Source organism: Atractosteus spatula, chromosome 11 (genome assembly GCF_055471065.1).
Source record: "Atractosteus spatula isolate fAtrSpa1 chromosome 11, fAtrSpa1.hap1, whole genome shotgun sequence".
Classification (NCBI taxonomy): domain Eukaryota; kingdom Metazoa; phylum Chordata; class Actinopteri; order Semionotiformes; family Lepisosteidae; genus Atractosteus; species Atractosteus spatula.
In genome coordinates this window covers 28,289,775-28,306,154 of record NC_142716.1, presented here as the reverse complement: position 1 = coordinate 28,306,154, position 16,380 = coordinate 28,289,775, and the positions used below count along the sequence as shown (strand labels likewise).

Below are 16,380 nucleotides of genomic sequence, written 5' to 3'. Positions count from 1 at the left end.
GTGAGTGACATCACTGTGAGGTCATAGGCATTGAGCAGGTCAGAAAATCAAGACTGCAAGGGGAGACTCAATCCTACCCAACATTAGAGACATGCCTGCTTTTGCAAGTGCTAGCTTGATAATGGTTTAAGTTCCTCAGATATTTTTTAACTTCAGGTAGGTGTATGGCCTTTGACTTAAAAATCAGTAAATCATTAAAGAATGCTGTAAGGTTTAATAGACTTAAGATATTCTTACCAGATCGAAACACCAGCACGGCACTGTAACCTTATTCTTTATAAAAATGTGAACATAAACTCTCTCTTTTAAACTGTACAGGCCTATTACAAAGCCAGTCGAAGTGGACAGCTCCACAGAGTAAACAGTCATATAATCCAATGCTTCAAGTTGATCAATAATGTAGTAACTGTACTGTATATGAAGATGTGGTGATTGTTTTTATTTAACCTTATCCACCTGTTCTGAAAAGCATAGGTTGTCTTGTGTTTTGCAATACGTAGTCTGTGGTGTTATTGATTTAGCTAGTAAAAATATATATATTACTCATCCATTGTGTGGTTTCTGTGTAAAGTGTTGTCAGCATTACACTATTAATGTATTACAATACTGCTGTGAAAACAAACTTATTGATTATGTTTAAAAGACACTGGAGATCACTTGCATTTGCAATATTTTGAGAAAAGTGTAGTGTTGAAAGCTAATACACACGTATATTCCCCCCCGATATATTCAGTACTTCATTCAAAAAATGTTTTTTTAGATGCATGACTTCCTCATGATACATATCCTTTCTAAATACATTTTACTTTTGCTATTAAGGTCAGTACTGAATAGTTTAGGAACATGTAAAGGTTTATTCCATGCTGAAAAGAGAAGAAAAGAAACAATATTTCAGCTGTAGAGTCTTCTTCAGGTGTCAGTTCCCGTTTCTTTTCTTCTCTTTTGCAGCCTACGCGTGTTGACGCACTACCTACTTGAGCTACTGCAGAGTTTTCTTACATATTACTTACCACCATTTGCTTTGACTTGGAAAAACTATGCAGTATCTTTTGAAAAGCAGCCCTTTCTTGTTCGTCTATTTCTGCCAGCCACGTGTTACTGGCAGTCCTCAAATGTGTCAACTACTGTGAGGAAGGCCTTCCACACTCCAGGCCTGCTTGTGCACACAGCCCCGCCTCCTCTTCTCGTTTGACTGATCTCTCGGTTCGTGTCCGCGATGCAGGTCCAGTGCGGACCCCCGCCCTTCGTCACACACCACTTGGAGTGGTCCACCATGATGCCGAAAGGCCTGGCCTCTGGCAGCTGCATCGTCGTCACGTTGTACACCTTGTGCACCACGGAGCAATTCGGCAGCAGAGGCCGATGAAGCTTCCCCCAACTTTTGGCAAAGAAGTCGTCTCCTAAATAGTTAACCAGCAAACCCGAGTAGAGATCTGAAACGGAACAGAGTCACAGGTTCCATGTTAGAATCTGTCCCAGGCACACTTTCTACCCAAGAACAAGTGAATGTGTATTTCTCCCCCCCCTCTCTGAATGCTGTACTGTACTGGCTGCTACCCAGAACGTTCTTTTTTAAATCAACACCACCAATATACAGTAGATCAAGTGTGAAGTGTGACATATTGCTTTTGAAGGGCGGTGTTTAAAACTTACTGGATTGTTCCTTTTCTACATAACATTTTTTTAAATGTATTTAAATAAAATATGACAACCGTTTCCAATAACCTTTAAAGTAACAGCAGAATGAGATCCTTGGATCAATTAATCAATTTCTTTTCAAAACTAGTTGAGATTAATGGAACAAACTGCACATGTTATTTAAGTCCTGGTTCCTTTCAAGAAACAGCAGGATGAGATCCTTGAATCAACTACTAAGAAATTAGCTAAATGGGCCAAATGTAACCTCTCGTGTTCTTAGGTATTAAATGGTATCTAAAGAAGCTACACAAGTTATATTTTTATCCTTTCTTGTGTTTAAATCAACATACCAAGAGAAAAACATTTGTTTTAGATTGTTGTATGAATAAAAGATTGAAATATTCTATTAATCAATTTGCTCAAGAATTGGGCTTTACAGAATGTTAATAAAGCACCTACAAACTACCTCAGACACAAATCCTAAACCTAAATTACTACTGAATATAAATGAATGCTTTACTAACATCCCATAAAATCTCTGTTGAAAGAAAGCGATGCTATGAAACCTTAAATCTAAAGTGTAACCGCAGAACCATGTAGGAAAGTTCAGTTGCCAGGTGGCAGATTGAGAAAGTTTCACCAAAACGAAGTCTGCTTTTTTATATAAATACATCTTCAATTGGGAAAGGCTTTGACTAAAAATAAACTGGATATTGTTCCAACAAAATCTTTGTGAGAAAGTGGGTCTTGCTGGCTAGAAACGGCCAACATACCATAGAGTTAGACTTTGTAAAAATTAAATAAATTCAGATTCTGAGAGGCTCAATAAGTGCTTGTTCAGAGTAAATCAGACACTGTTGACCGAGTTTCAGCAGTGATACATAATTCACTGAATACCAACACCAACACAACAAGATTGGGCACTTTGGGATATCCAAGCGATCTCAAACGCGTCCAATAACTGCAACCTCTATGACCTTGTAGTGTTGTCAGTGAAAGAAACATCATTGGTACAACTTATGCCAACTCCGACACTTAGCATCACTGTGGGGCTGTTATAGCACATATTTTGAAGGAATAAGTACATTTCGTCATCTATTCCAAGCTGGTACTGGTCTGGAACTGTGATAATTCATTTGTGATTTTAAAATGTAGAGGCATGCAAAAAATTAGTTAACCAGCAAACTATTGATTCCAAATATCTAAAATGAGAAAAATAACTGATGTGACATTTTCACTTCTCCAGGAACAAACTGCAATAATGAAGCACAGAGATTGTATATGGATCATGGCAACTGTGTTGTTCACTACTGTTTCTGTATTTTGAATTGGAGAATAGTTTCTAAAGAAGCGATCAGTTGGGAAAAAACCGTGATCCATAGACTTTACTGATTTTTTTGTTTTGCAGACTCTAGCTCTGCCTTGGCTTTCTTTTTCTGAACACTGACAGGTTTTGTGCCTTCGCAATGTTGTTTTCCCCCCATCTCACACATTGTTTGAGCAGCTTTTGAAAAGAAATGCGAATGAAGGGGGATGTCTGAAGTAAGTTGTAGAACAGAAAAATACGTTTTGTTTAATCTTAAAACCAATATCTGGCATTGGTATGGGTGGTAGTGCCATTTGCATAAGGGAAATTTCAGATCGACTTGCATTTATCAGAAACTTCATGAAAAGGAATTGAGATTCGAGAGGGAAGAAGTGGTGCTCACCGTCGTTAAATCTAGAGTATTTTGCAAAGCTGGTGAAAGTTTCCCCTGCTAAAGATGTCAGGGGCAGCTGCTTAAACCAAGGCTCTTTCCTGGGATAGCATGTTCTCTGAGCCACACACTGAAGGTCTCTGTGGAAGGTTTGGGGGATGTGATAGTCAAAAGAGTATACATGGATATACTGGAGTTGCACAGCTGTAGAGACAAGAATGAAAAATAACCAAGAGTAAGTATGGCATTTTCATACATCCAGGTCAAATGCCCCCTTTCTTTTTCCATTAGTTTGGAGAGTTACTTTTATTTATTTTCATTTGTTAAACTATCCTCCAAGTTCTAAAATGTTGACATACATTTTCAGCAGCCACAATACACATCATTTAGATTCAATTAGAAAGTCTAAGGCTATTTCGATATTTATTTTCATCTGTATACACAATGAGGTGTAAGTCTATTAGTGTCCACCTATTCTCAGGGTTATATTAAGCGTTCATATGTAATTGAACCACCAACAGAAAATAACAGAATAGACTGGTTTTTGCCCCACAGGTAAATTTAGAATAGGAAAAGAAAAGGTGCACCAAACCAGAACAAAAACTGCAAATAACCAATACTTGAATCTTAAAATCTGGAAAAATTGTACCAAAGGCTTTCAGAAAGTGATAGACAGCTGCGATGTCAATGCCATGGACATACTAAAGCTCAGCAATCAAAGTTGTTCAAGAAAAGCTTCACACAGCTGTATGTACATGTGAACACCTACCTATGTCCTTGAAGGTGCTGTATGTGTAAGTCCCGCAGAAGAAGGTCTGTGCATTTTCATGCCCACTGGAGGGCCAGAATGATGTAGAATGATTTTTCACATCTGGAAGCTCCGGGGTGCTGTGAACCAGCCACACTCCTGTCTGTCTGTCTAACATCACAATCCCTGAAAAAGGTCACACAAGATACATTCAAATCTCAAAATTTGATCGTTTTTGATCCGTCTGGTTTTTCAGTTTCAATGTTTTTAAAGGACAAGTCTGCTCTTTTTGAACAGAGTCCATTATCAAGCCTGTTCCCAGCTGACGAAGTCAATTAATCAATTCAGATCAAAAGTCAGATTAAGAGAATTGAAAACCATAGTCCAAAATAGGACTATTCTTAATCCTATTAATTATTTTCAGTTCTCTTGAACTGACAATTGGCCATGAAGTATGTAGATTTATTTCTTAATCTCAACAATTTAATTTACTGTATTCATTTAGAAATGGGCTACTGTAAATTCAATTCAATAGAAACCTAGAGCCCAAAACAAGCATCTTTAGTTTTGTTTTACCCAGCAGATGAATCTTTTATTATAAACATCAGTATTATATTGACTTACAGAAGTGTTTTTAAACTCAGTGATTTTCACCAGGAGAAAAAGCTCTGATGGCAACAGATTTGTTCTTAGCTTATGTGATGCCTCAGTCAAAGAAATGTAAATGGGAAAAAAAATAATGAACAAAAACAAGATGGAAATATATACTTTAAAGCTTTATGATTCAAGTTTTAAAACCAGAAAACACAGAAAGCTTGTGTTGGTATTCTTCAGACACAGTATATACTTCGGACGTTCCATCATGTCTAAATCATCAAATAAATGTTTTCTACTGAATCAATGATTTGGACAAAATCTGCAGAATCACACATGTAAATGTTCTACCCTGAAATAGTGTAAATTTTAAAATATTTTATTTTAGATATATATAAAATGAACAATTCACATCCTGCATATGTAGCAAACATTGCACTTGGCTTTAATCATAGGAATAAGCAAGCAAACCCAGCAAGTATTACAGATACAATTATATTGTTTGTTGTGCTGTCTGTGATGTTTTTTCCCCCCCCCATTTTCTGTGTCCTTCTGTCTTGTACAGATGCAGCCATTCAAAATGGGTGGGGTATTTCACGGCATACCCCGGTGGGCGTGTCGCGGTATCACGCGGTATCACGCGGTTAATCGACGTCATTTGACGTCATGCCGGAAACTATCCAGCATCACCTTGTAAAACCGCCAGGGGGAGCTTAACCTCTCATGTACAGCATTTGAGCTTTTAATTTTGAACTGTGTATTACAGCATGTTAATCATCAGTCATTAAAATGTTGGTATATTTTATGAAAGCAAGATTGCTCAGTTGGACAAAAGTACACAACCTACCTTTATCAGAAATATTTATGCATCAAAGCCTTTACCGAAGATATTACTAATAGTATTAATAATGAATGACTTTGGACAAGCTGTATACTCAAAGTATAATTTCTTTAGCACATTTGTACAAGCGCTTGGAATCTGCCCAAGCCATACTTTGTCAGGCATTTTGTTTTACTTCAACGGGCATAAAAACTCCCTTGCTTTTAACAGGGCGTTTCATAATTTCTAACTACGAAAATGATTTAAAATGCGACACTTATCATTCAACTAGAGCTCAAAATATCACAAGGATCCTCAAGAGCACAGCAAAGACTGTATTAAAAGATACTTGTATGAGATACATGAGAATCCAGGCTTTTTTTATCAATGCTTTCTTTTCCGTATACCAGATTTTATGGAACCACTTCAGAAGGGTGTCAGCCAGTCAGATTCCAGGAATCGGTACTTTAAAGGAAAAATACACACCGGTATTCCATTTCTCCCTAAACATTTCAAGCATCAAAGTATTTAACTAGCATGTGAAATAGCGTGTGAAAAAGTGGTAGTTTTAAGCTTTTCTGCTAATATAATATGGAATCGCGTATCTAAAGAATTTAATAACGATATGATTATATTCGTGTACTGCGACAGGGCTGTGTAGGGCTGTTTCGCCTCTCTCTTCATGTGACTTCCCTTGTAGCCTACTGGTCTACGTGCCCGCTTACCAACTCACGGGTTGTGTGTTCAAATCCAGCTGGTGCTGGACTTTTCTCTTAACAAACATTTCTTCGAAAAAATAGAATAGCGATATTATGGACAATCAATTGACTTTTATATTTCAAAATATCACAACATGATCGATTCTAAGTCATTTTTGATAACAATGAATAGTCACCTTCTTCCCTTCTGACAACGGTCCCTGCTTCTGCTTCCTGCTTCTATTGTGTGTGTGTGTGTGTAATAGAGTAAATTTTTATAGAGAAATGGAGGCTGGACAGTATGCGATACAATATAAACATTTATATTGATTTAAATCGTGTTTTGATTTAAATCGCAAACGCGTGTTTAATTATATGTGTTTTTTTAATCATAATCAGGCTAATGCAACATAAATTGATACAGTATCTCTGTCTTCTAGGTATCTTAATAAACTTTCAGCATAGCTTTCTACCCGTTTAGATTTATATTTCTTGAGATTTTGGGATCAAACGTGGAAGGATTAGATTGTAATCGTTTTTATTTTTCAAATACGTTTTAGAAAAGTGTAATCTATACCTGCCCAGACTGTACGCCTTCCTAAACCCCGCCTTTCACTAGTGTCCTGCTCTTCCCCGCGCACCCCAGCCGGGCGCTCTTCGGCCTGTGACCGGGACGAATGTATATTTTAATATTTACACCCGGCGCGGCACCGAGGGAGCGTCTGCATTTATAACTTACAGATGCAGCCATTCAAAATGAGTGAGGTATTTCGCGGCATACCCCGGTGGGCGTGTCGCAGTATCACGCGGTATGACGCAGTTAACGTGGTGTCACGTGGTTAACTATCCGGCGTCGCCTTGTAAAACCGCCAGGGGGAGCTTAACTCTCATGTACAGCTTTCGAGCCTTTAATTTTGAACTGTGTATTACAGCATGTTAATCATCAGTCATTAAAATGTTGGTATATTTTATGAAAGCAAGATTGCTCAGTTGGACAAAAGTACACAACCTACCTTTATCAGAAATATTTATGCATCAAAGCCTTTACTGAAGATATTACTAATAGTATTAATAATGGATGACTTTGGACAAGCTGTATACTCAAAGTATAATTTCTTTAGCACATTTGTACAAGCGCTTGGAATCTGTCCAAGCCATACTTTGTCAGGCATTTTGTTTTACTTCAACGGGCATAAAAACTTCCTTGCTTTTAACAGGGCGTTTCATAATTTCTAACTACGAAAATGATTTAAAATGCGACACCTATCATTCAACTAGAGCTTAAAATATCACAAGGATCCTCAACAGCACAGCAAAGAGTGTATTAAAAGACACTTGTATTTATCAACGCTTTCTTTTCCGTATACCAGATTTTATGGAACCACTTCAGAGGGGTGTCAGCCAGTCAGATTCCAGGAATCGGCACTTTAAAGGAAAAATACACACCAGTATTCCATTTCTCCCTAACGATTTTAAGCATCGAAGTATTTAACTAGCATGTGAAATAGCGTGTGAAAAAGTGGTAGTTTTAAGCTTTTCTGCTAATATAATATGGAATTGCGTATCTAAAGAATTTAATAACGGTATTCGTGTGCTGCGACAGGGCTGTGTAGGGCTGTTTCGCCTGCCTATTCATGCAAGCTGTCTTGTAGCCGACTGGTCTAGGTGCGTGACTACCAGCTGGCAGGTTGTGTGTTCAAATCCAGCTGGTGCTGGACTTTTCTTTTAACAAACATTTCTTCGAAAAAATAGAATAGCGATATTATGGACAATCAATTGACTTTTATATTTCAATATATCGCAACATGATCGATATTTGCGATATTTTGAACATATCTTCCCTTCTGACAGCGGTTCCTGCTTCTATTGTGTGTGTGTGTGCAACAGAGTAAATTTTTATAGAGAAATGGAGGCTGGACAGTATGCGTTACAATATAAACATTTATATTGATTTAAATCGTGTTCTGATTTAAATCGCAAACGCGTGTTTAATTATATGTGTTTTTTAATCATAATCAGGCTAATGCAACATAAATTGATACAGTATCTTTGTCTTCTAAGTATCTTAATAAACTTTCAGCATAGCTTTCTACCCGTTTAGATTTATATTTCTTGGGATTTTGGGATCAAACGTGGAAGGATTAGATTATAATCGTTTTTATTTGTCAAATACGTGATTGTATTTCTGAATGTTATGTGACACCTACAGTAGTTCACTGCTTTAAATACATCGAATTAAGAAAGTTATGTGTAGCACTTTAGATCTTTTTTCTGAACCAGGGAAAATCTGATCATGTTTCTCTATAACAATAATAAAAAACTTTATTTTACATATCGCCTTTAAAAGTGGCATCTCAAAGCAATACAGTAGATCGAAAAACAGTTAAAAGGGACCAAATTAAATACCAGACAATCGCAAACGCGTTTTCAATAAAATTATTTTATTCATTCAGCAGTTTGTGAGAGGGACATCCAGCAGGGGAGACACACCCACCGGTTTTCATTGACAAAATTGTTTTTTTTCAATTCCTCTTGTCTAACAGGAATGTTTTGTTTGTGGACAGACTGTTAGACAAGAGGAAAAGACCGCCTCCTCCTACGAAGCATTAATCGCGTATCTAAGGAAAATTGCAGTATACCTTTGTTCATGCACATCATTATACAGTACAGTATCTCAATTTGTATTTCGATAAAAAAAATCGTTTGCCCAGCCACTACTGTTGTTATTGTTTTTATCCTGTAAAGCGTTTCCTTTTTCTGCGTTTTCCATTTCTTTTTTCTGATCACTCGCTTTCTGGATACACATCTCACCTGTCCTGTTCTTTGTTTTCCTGGTTTGCTGATTATGCCTGCTGCGGTCCACTCCTACCCTCACACCTAAAGAATACTATTTTAAATTTCTTGGCGCAGTTCATTAACCCTTGTATGTGCTGTCCGCGCCAAAAATGCAATTAAAAAAAAGTCAAAAAACGCGCTCAAAATACAATTTATAGCTTAATAAGATACACTCCACAGGCAAAATTAAAGACAAAATTAAAGACGATTAAAATCTGTAATCTTTCCACTTGTACTGTGAGTCATCGGACAGTTTCTGCTTTGTGTAAGGATGGTGAGAAAGCTGTGCTCAATGTATTTAAGGGACTTAAAAGTTAAAGGAGATGCTTAATATTGCTTGACTAATTTTAAAAACCAAGTTATAAATGCAGACGCTCCCTCGGTGCCGCGCCGGGTGTAAATATCAAAGTATACATTCCCAACAAGAATTGTACCCATCTTTCATGCAAATAAAACACCTTGAATTGAATTGAATTGAGGGAGAGAGGGGGGTAGTGGGACAGAGATACTGTAGACAGACTCAAGGCAAATAAGATACTTATGGGTACGCAGGCATTCACGACAGCAACATACAAAACGTTTGCACGTACTGTATAGTTAAGTTATTACTTGGTTTTCAAAATGCAACGAAATACAATATTGTTGTTGCTGCTGTTCTGGTTGTTTTTATCCCGTAAAGCGTTTTGAGAAGCCACCTTTAAAGGCGATATATACTGTAAAACCGCTGATTCTTATGGAATGTGTTCCGCAGGAGATTCAAATTTTTATTTATTTATTTTTTAATCGCGTATCTTAGGAAATCTCAGTATAACTTTGTTCATGAACAGTGGCATGTTACATTATCATTCGTTTTTTTAACAAGGCTCGCCAGCTAATGTGAATTGAAACCTGTCTTGCTAGTTTTTAAAGTCGTGCATGTGTAAACTGTACTAGAGGGCATGCAAGTTACTCTGCCCCTTTCAGCTGCAGGGAGTCCCTCTGCTGCAACACACAGCAGACAGAACGGGAGACTATTGCCTTTCATATCTGACACCAGTGAAGTAAAAGGGGTGTCTAAAGGGGTGATTTCAGACCACATTTTAGTTACTTTATTTTGTTTACTTTTAACATTTCTGTAATTTACAGTAGATGTCACAATAGAAGCCCGAAGCCTATTATACTTAGTCTAGCCTTGGATCCTCTGAGTCCCATGACTCAGTCTTGTCTGCTTTCCTAGAATAAAACCAGTTAAGTCTTGTGTACTATGCAATTTATATTTTCCGATTCCATGCATTCCCTTAATGTTTAGAGTTTACTATATTCTCCAGACTCAAACACATAAGTACTAATAGCTCTGTCCCTTTAGGAGACTCTTTGCAGTACTGTGTCCCACTACCCCCATGAATTCTTTAGGTTGGGTCTAATATTTTCCAGTAATATACAGAATGGGATACAAAATGCTGTCAGGCAGGTAACAGAAAAGAGAAAAATATAAATATTTCCATTTTACAGACGTTCACACATTTATAACATTTTGGCTCAATAAAAAGCTAACCCAATAATTAAATGTGATAAAGTATAGTTTGGATGTTTATACATTCATGTTAATCGTATTCTTGATTTATTTCATGTTTCATTTGCTAACTTAGAGCATATTGTGCAATGAAGAATAAAATAGCTGCATGACAAGTGACTTCCTTCTCTCAGTGGAAATTAAAAGGTAGCCTGATAAATTATAATAAGACAGTAAGAAAGGTTCCAATCAGGAGGAGACAATTCTTTCCATTTTTTTGTTTGATTGCTGGTAGCAAACTGATCTGAGGATCTACTCCAGCTCTTTCTCTTTTTATCATACAGTAAATCTTATTTTCTTGCTTTCTGAAACACAATATAACAAAAAATAACCTCACAAACTCAAAGAAAAAATCCTTGCTCCCCCCCCTTCCCTTGGCAGTACTTCCTCCCATGCTTTTAACTAAGGGCATCTAAAATACTGTCAAACAGCTACAATGGTATCTCTGTACAAGGCTTTGACTGTGTCAATCACAGCACCTACCATTCCCTTACCAGCAACAACATGGATTCTAACACTCAGACATTAAAAAAAGTCAGGCCAAGAGAGAAAATACCGAGCTTTACAACATGCGGTACCAGTAACATTTTACCCACAGTAGACTCACCAACCAGATGTGTTTCAGTTTCTGTGATAAGCCTAGATTAATCATATCCTCTCCTCTAGTAGGAGCACCAAGTGTAAACATGTAACGCCCCTATTAAAAATAATGGCAAAACAGAAGTTCACTCTTTCTAGAACATACCTTCCTATGGACACTCCTAAAATGTATAAAATAGTGTCCACAGCATCTCATAATAGAGGCAAATGGGGAACTACAAACTCATTTCATACAATGCCATCCATGAGGGGTTAAATACACCCTGAGAGAAATTAATTTCTGGATAATTCAACGGCTGTGATTTCTGGAATATGTATTATCCCAAATATTTTCAAAAGAAATTGAATCATTTCAATGAATCTGTGCCATTCAAGTACCTGCTCCAGACAGTAACCACTGCTAAGGGTTTATATGAAGCTTGCATTAAAAGACTTTAAAAAAATGTCATGTTCCCATAAAAAAGTCATGCCTTGGAGTATAGACCCCCAAAGGAATGCCATAGACTCAAACTGCAAAATAAACACATACAGAAAGAAAGTATTTGTATTGTAATTGCAAATCCTGGTATGAGTGATTGGTATGACTTTCCTCATTACAAATCTCTTATTAGAATTTAAATTTCTCTGTAACTCCAGGTCAGAACAGAGAAAATGTAACTGCCTTAAGGAGTTTACGATTATGAAAAATAGAAGGATAAGCATGATACGTATGTCTTCTGTCATTTTCTAAGTCATGTTACTGAGCACCAAATCTTATTGAGAATATGAATCCATTTAAGGTTTATACCATTAAAGTAAAGGTTTATTCCATGCTGAAAATGTTTGTACCAGACTTTTTTGAGGCCTGTTTAATTGTGTCTGAAGTCTGATGTTGTAAATTTTATTGTTAAAAAGATCCATGAAAATGTCACTACTAAAGTTAGCTGGTACTGTTGGTATTGTAAGTGGCAAGTAGAGCTCATATTTTAGATTTTGTGTAGTTTCTAGCTTTGAACTGTGTGTTGGATGCACATGAATTGAAGGAATGGGCAAACATAGCTGATGTGGATCCACAGAGCCAGCATATTAAGATGTTTATAATTAGAGGCAATTTGTTTAAATAACTAGGTATGGATACTGATGTGCAAGAGAGGTGGAAAGGCTGTTTCCTTAAGCCAGCCCTATAAAATGTTTTATTCTCAGTGAGATGCTGCCATTTCATAGTGGGTTTCTAACACTGTGTATAGTTCCATCCACACAGTGCCTTTACTTCCATCCATTTCTAATCTCTTTATCCAGTACAGAGGATTTGGAGCCTATCCCAGTAAGCGACGGACACAAGGCAGAATACACCCTGGACATAGCGCCAGTCCATCACAGGACAGACAGACACAAACACACACACACCAGGGCCAGTTTAAATCTAACCTCAGAACCTTTCTTTTCAGAAGACTTAGTGTCTGTATCTGCTTCATTTTCTAATTTTGGTAGCACCTCTAACTGCTTGTCTTTCTTATATGCATTTACTTTGTAATCTGTGGTCCTTTTATCTGTTTTTACATCTACTGTATTGCTTTGAGATGCCACCTTTAATGGTGATATATCAAATAAAGTTTTTTATTATTGTTATAGGGAAACATGATCAGATTTAAAAAGATCTAAAGTATACTAGTTTGTCACTCTTCTCATTCCCTTTGCTAAATGACTTTTCATACTAATCTGATCAATCTAACTGCCAGTTTTCTGTGCTTTCTCTATCCTGCTAGATTTCCAATTATTCTGAAAATTTTCATCTTGAAATAACTCATTTCTAAATACCTTTTCACTGTTAACATCTTGCAGCAACTCTGCGACAAAATATACACTCTGACAGTTCATCCTGCTACCAACATTAAATAGAACAAATCTTAAGATTTCTATATTTATGTCTTTATTTAGTGGTTTCATTAGTGACAAAGGCTAAACTTTCTTGGAAAAATGTCTTTTATGTGTTGCGGAAAAAACTGACTCGCTTTAACAAAATATGTTTACAAATCCTTTCACCTGGCATTTTCGTAGTTAGAAATTATGGAACGCTCTGTTAAAAGCAAGGGAGTTTTTATGTCCGTTGCAGTTCTTTTGCAACATGAATATAATTATATCGTTATTAATTTCTTGAGATACGCGATTCCATATTATATTCCCTTTTAATCAAATTCTAAAAGTATGCTTGTTGACTCCGGTATCGCGTTAGTTAAAGACTTCGATGCTTAAAATGTTTAGGGAGAAATGGAAAACTGGTGTGTATGTTTTCTTTAAAGTACCGAGACCAGCCATATACTGTATGTTTAAGTTCCAAAATTAATATCGTTTATGGACTTCACACGCGTTGCAGTATGCTCCTATTCTTTTTATGCTCAGGCACTAAGATCTCCCTTCTGCTTTGTGTAAGGATGGTATCAAAAGCAATCTTAAGTGGTGAGAAAGCTGTGCTCAATGTATTTAAGGGACTTAAATGTAAAAGGAGATGCTTCATATTGCTTGACTAATTTTAAAAACTAAGTTATAAATGCAGACGCTCCCTCGGTGCGCTGCTCTGGTGCGCCGGCTCTTACACAGTGCCTGTCTGCCGTAAGCGTTACAATATACATACCCAACACTGCTTGTACCCATCTGTCATGCAAATAAAACACCTTGAATTGAATTGAATTGAGGGGAGAGGGGGGGAATACTAAAGACAATACTGGCTCAATACCAATACGGGCTTTGACGTGCTAATGCGTTGGTTTAACAGTCCGGGTGTGGCAGGCTTCCAATGTCAACTCGACTCGATTGGAAGACAATGAACGTATTTTAGCCCTAAATGAATTAATAGCAAACATGGTTTACATAAAATACATTTTTCCAAGAAAGTTTATAATAATACGATCTATAGTTGAAATCTGAGCCTACTTTAAAAATAAAGGAAAAGCATTTTCAGAGAGCAATCACGCTGTGTTTATGTAGAAAAAGCGATTAGGTTTATGAGCAATCTAATTACCTATTCGCTTAAAACGCTATATAAAATAAAGTTTATTTAGAGATGAATGATCAGTGTCGCAGTTTAAATAATGGGAGTCAGGAAACTAACACACAGCGCCACCGGATTTAATAACGCAATAAAAACGCTATAAAATAATGTGACTAGACACAGAAAAAGTTTACAGCACAGTACAATAATAAATGCTGACCATGACTTTAGAAGCATAAATTACCTTACACTCAATTTAAACACAAGCTGTCTTTCTGTATGAACCTCTAAGCTGGTTCATACAGAAAATGTAGAAATGCATTAGCCTGATTATGATTAAAAAACACACATAATTAAACACGCGTTTGCGATTTAAATCAGAACACTACCCCCCTCTCTCCCTCAATTCAATTCAATTCAAGGTGTTTTATTTGCATGACAGATGGGTACAATTCTTGTTGGGAATGTATACTTTGATATTTACACCCGGCGCGGCACCGAGGGAGCGTCTGCATTTATAACTTGGTTTTTAAAATTAGTCAAGCAATATGAAGCATCTCCTTTAACTTTTAAGTCCCTTAAATACATTGAGCACAGCTTTCTCACCATCCTTACACAAAGCAGAAACTGTCCGATGACTCACAGTACAAGTGGAAAGATTACAGATTTTAATCGTCTTTAATTTTGTCTTTAATTTTGCCTGTGGAGTGTATCTTATTAAGCTATAAATTGTATTTTGAGTGCGTTTTTTGACTTTTTTTTAATTGCATTTTCGGCGCGGACAGCACATACAAGGGTTAATGAACTGCGCCAAGAAATTTAAAATAGTATTCTTTAGGTGTGAGGGTAGGAGTGGACCGCAGCAGGCATAATCAGCAAACCAGGAAAACAAAGAACAGGACAGGTGAGATGTGTATCCAGAAAGCGAGTGATCAGAAAAAGGAAATGGAAAACGCAGAAAAAGGAAACGCTTTACAGGATAAAAACAATAACAACAGTAGTGGCTGGGCAAACGATTTTTTTTATCGAAATACAAATTGAGATACTGTACTGTATAATGATGTGCATGAACAAAGGTATACTGCAAAGTTTCCTTAGATACGCGATTAATGCTTCGTAGGAGGAGGCGGTCTTTTCCTCTTGTCTAACAGTCTGTCCACAAACAAAACATTCCTGTTAGACAAGAGGAATTGAAAAAAAAACAATTTTGTCAATGAAAACTGGTGTGTGTGTCTCTCCCTGCTGGATGTCCCTCTCACAAACTGCTGAATGAATAAAATAATTTTATTGAAAACGCGTTTGCGATTGTCTGGTATTTAATTTGGTCCCTTTTAACTGTTTTTCGATCTACTGTATTGCTTTGAGATGCCACTTTTAAAGGCGATATGTAAAATAAAGTTTTTTATTATTGTTATAGAGAAACATGATCAGATTTTCCCTGGTTCAGAAAAAAGATCTAAAGTGCTACACATAACTTTCTTAATTCGATGTATTTAAAGCAGTGAACTACTGTAGGTGTCACATAACATTCAGAAATACAATCACGTATTTGACAAATAAAAACGATTATAATCTAATCCTTCCACGTTTGATCCCAAAATCCCAAGAAATATAAATCTTGACGGGTAGAAAGCTATGCTGAAAGTTTATTAAGATACTTAGAAGACAAAGATACTGTATCAATTTATGTTGCATTAGCCTGATTATGATTAAAAAACACATATAATTAAACACGCGTTTGCGATTTAAATCAGAACACGATTTAAATCAATATAAATGTTTATATTGTAACGCATACTGTCCAGCCTCCATTTCTCTATAAAAATTTACTCTGTTGCACACACACACACAATAGAAGTAGGAACCGCTGTCAGAAGGGAAGATATGTTCAAAATATCGCAAATATCGATCATGTTGCGATATTTTGAAATATAAAAGTCAATTGATTGTCCATAATATCGCTATTCTATTTTTTTGAAGAAATGTTTGTTAAAAGAAATGTCCAGCACCAGCTGGATTCGAACACACAACCTGCCAGCTGGTAGTCACGCACCTAGACCAGTCGGCTACAAGACAGCTCGCATGAACAGGCAGGCGAAACAGCCCTACACAGCCCTGTCGCAGCACACGAATACCGTTATTAAATTCTTTAGATACGTGATTCCATATTATATTCCCTTTTAAGCAAATTCTAAAAGTATGCTTGTTGAACGTTAGTTAAAGACTTCAA

General features: G+C 36.7%; 1 protein-coding gene across 1 annotated transcript in view; it reads right to left on the bottom strand.

Annotated features, from left to right (window-relative positions):
* Window positions 1-1,095: 1,095 nt before the first annotated feature.
* LOC148823794 (deoxyribonuclease-2-alpha-like) overlaps window positions 1,096-16,380 on the bottom strand; it is a 101,169-nt gene continuing 85,884 nt past the window's right edge. Inside the window, exons 4-6 of the mRNA XM_088928090.1 lie at window positions 4,105-4,269; window positions 3,348-3,539; window positions 1,096-1,433 (exon numbers count right to left, since the gene is read on the bottom strand). Of these exons, the coding sequence (XP_088784216.1) occupies window positions 1,096-1,433; window positions 3,348-3,539; window positions 4,105-4,269 (695 nt within the window). The remainder of the gene's footprint in view (window positions 1,434-3,347; window positions 3,540-4,104; window positions 4,270-16,380) is intronic.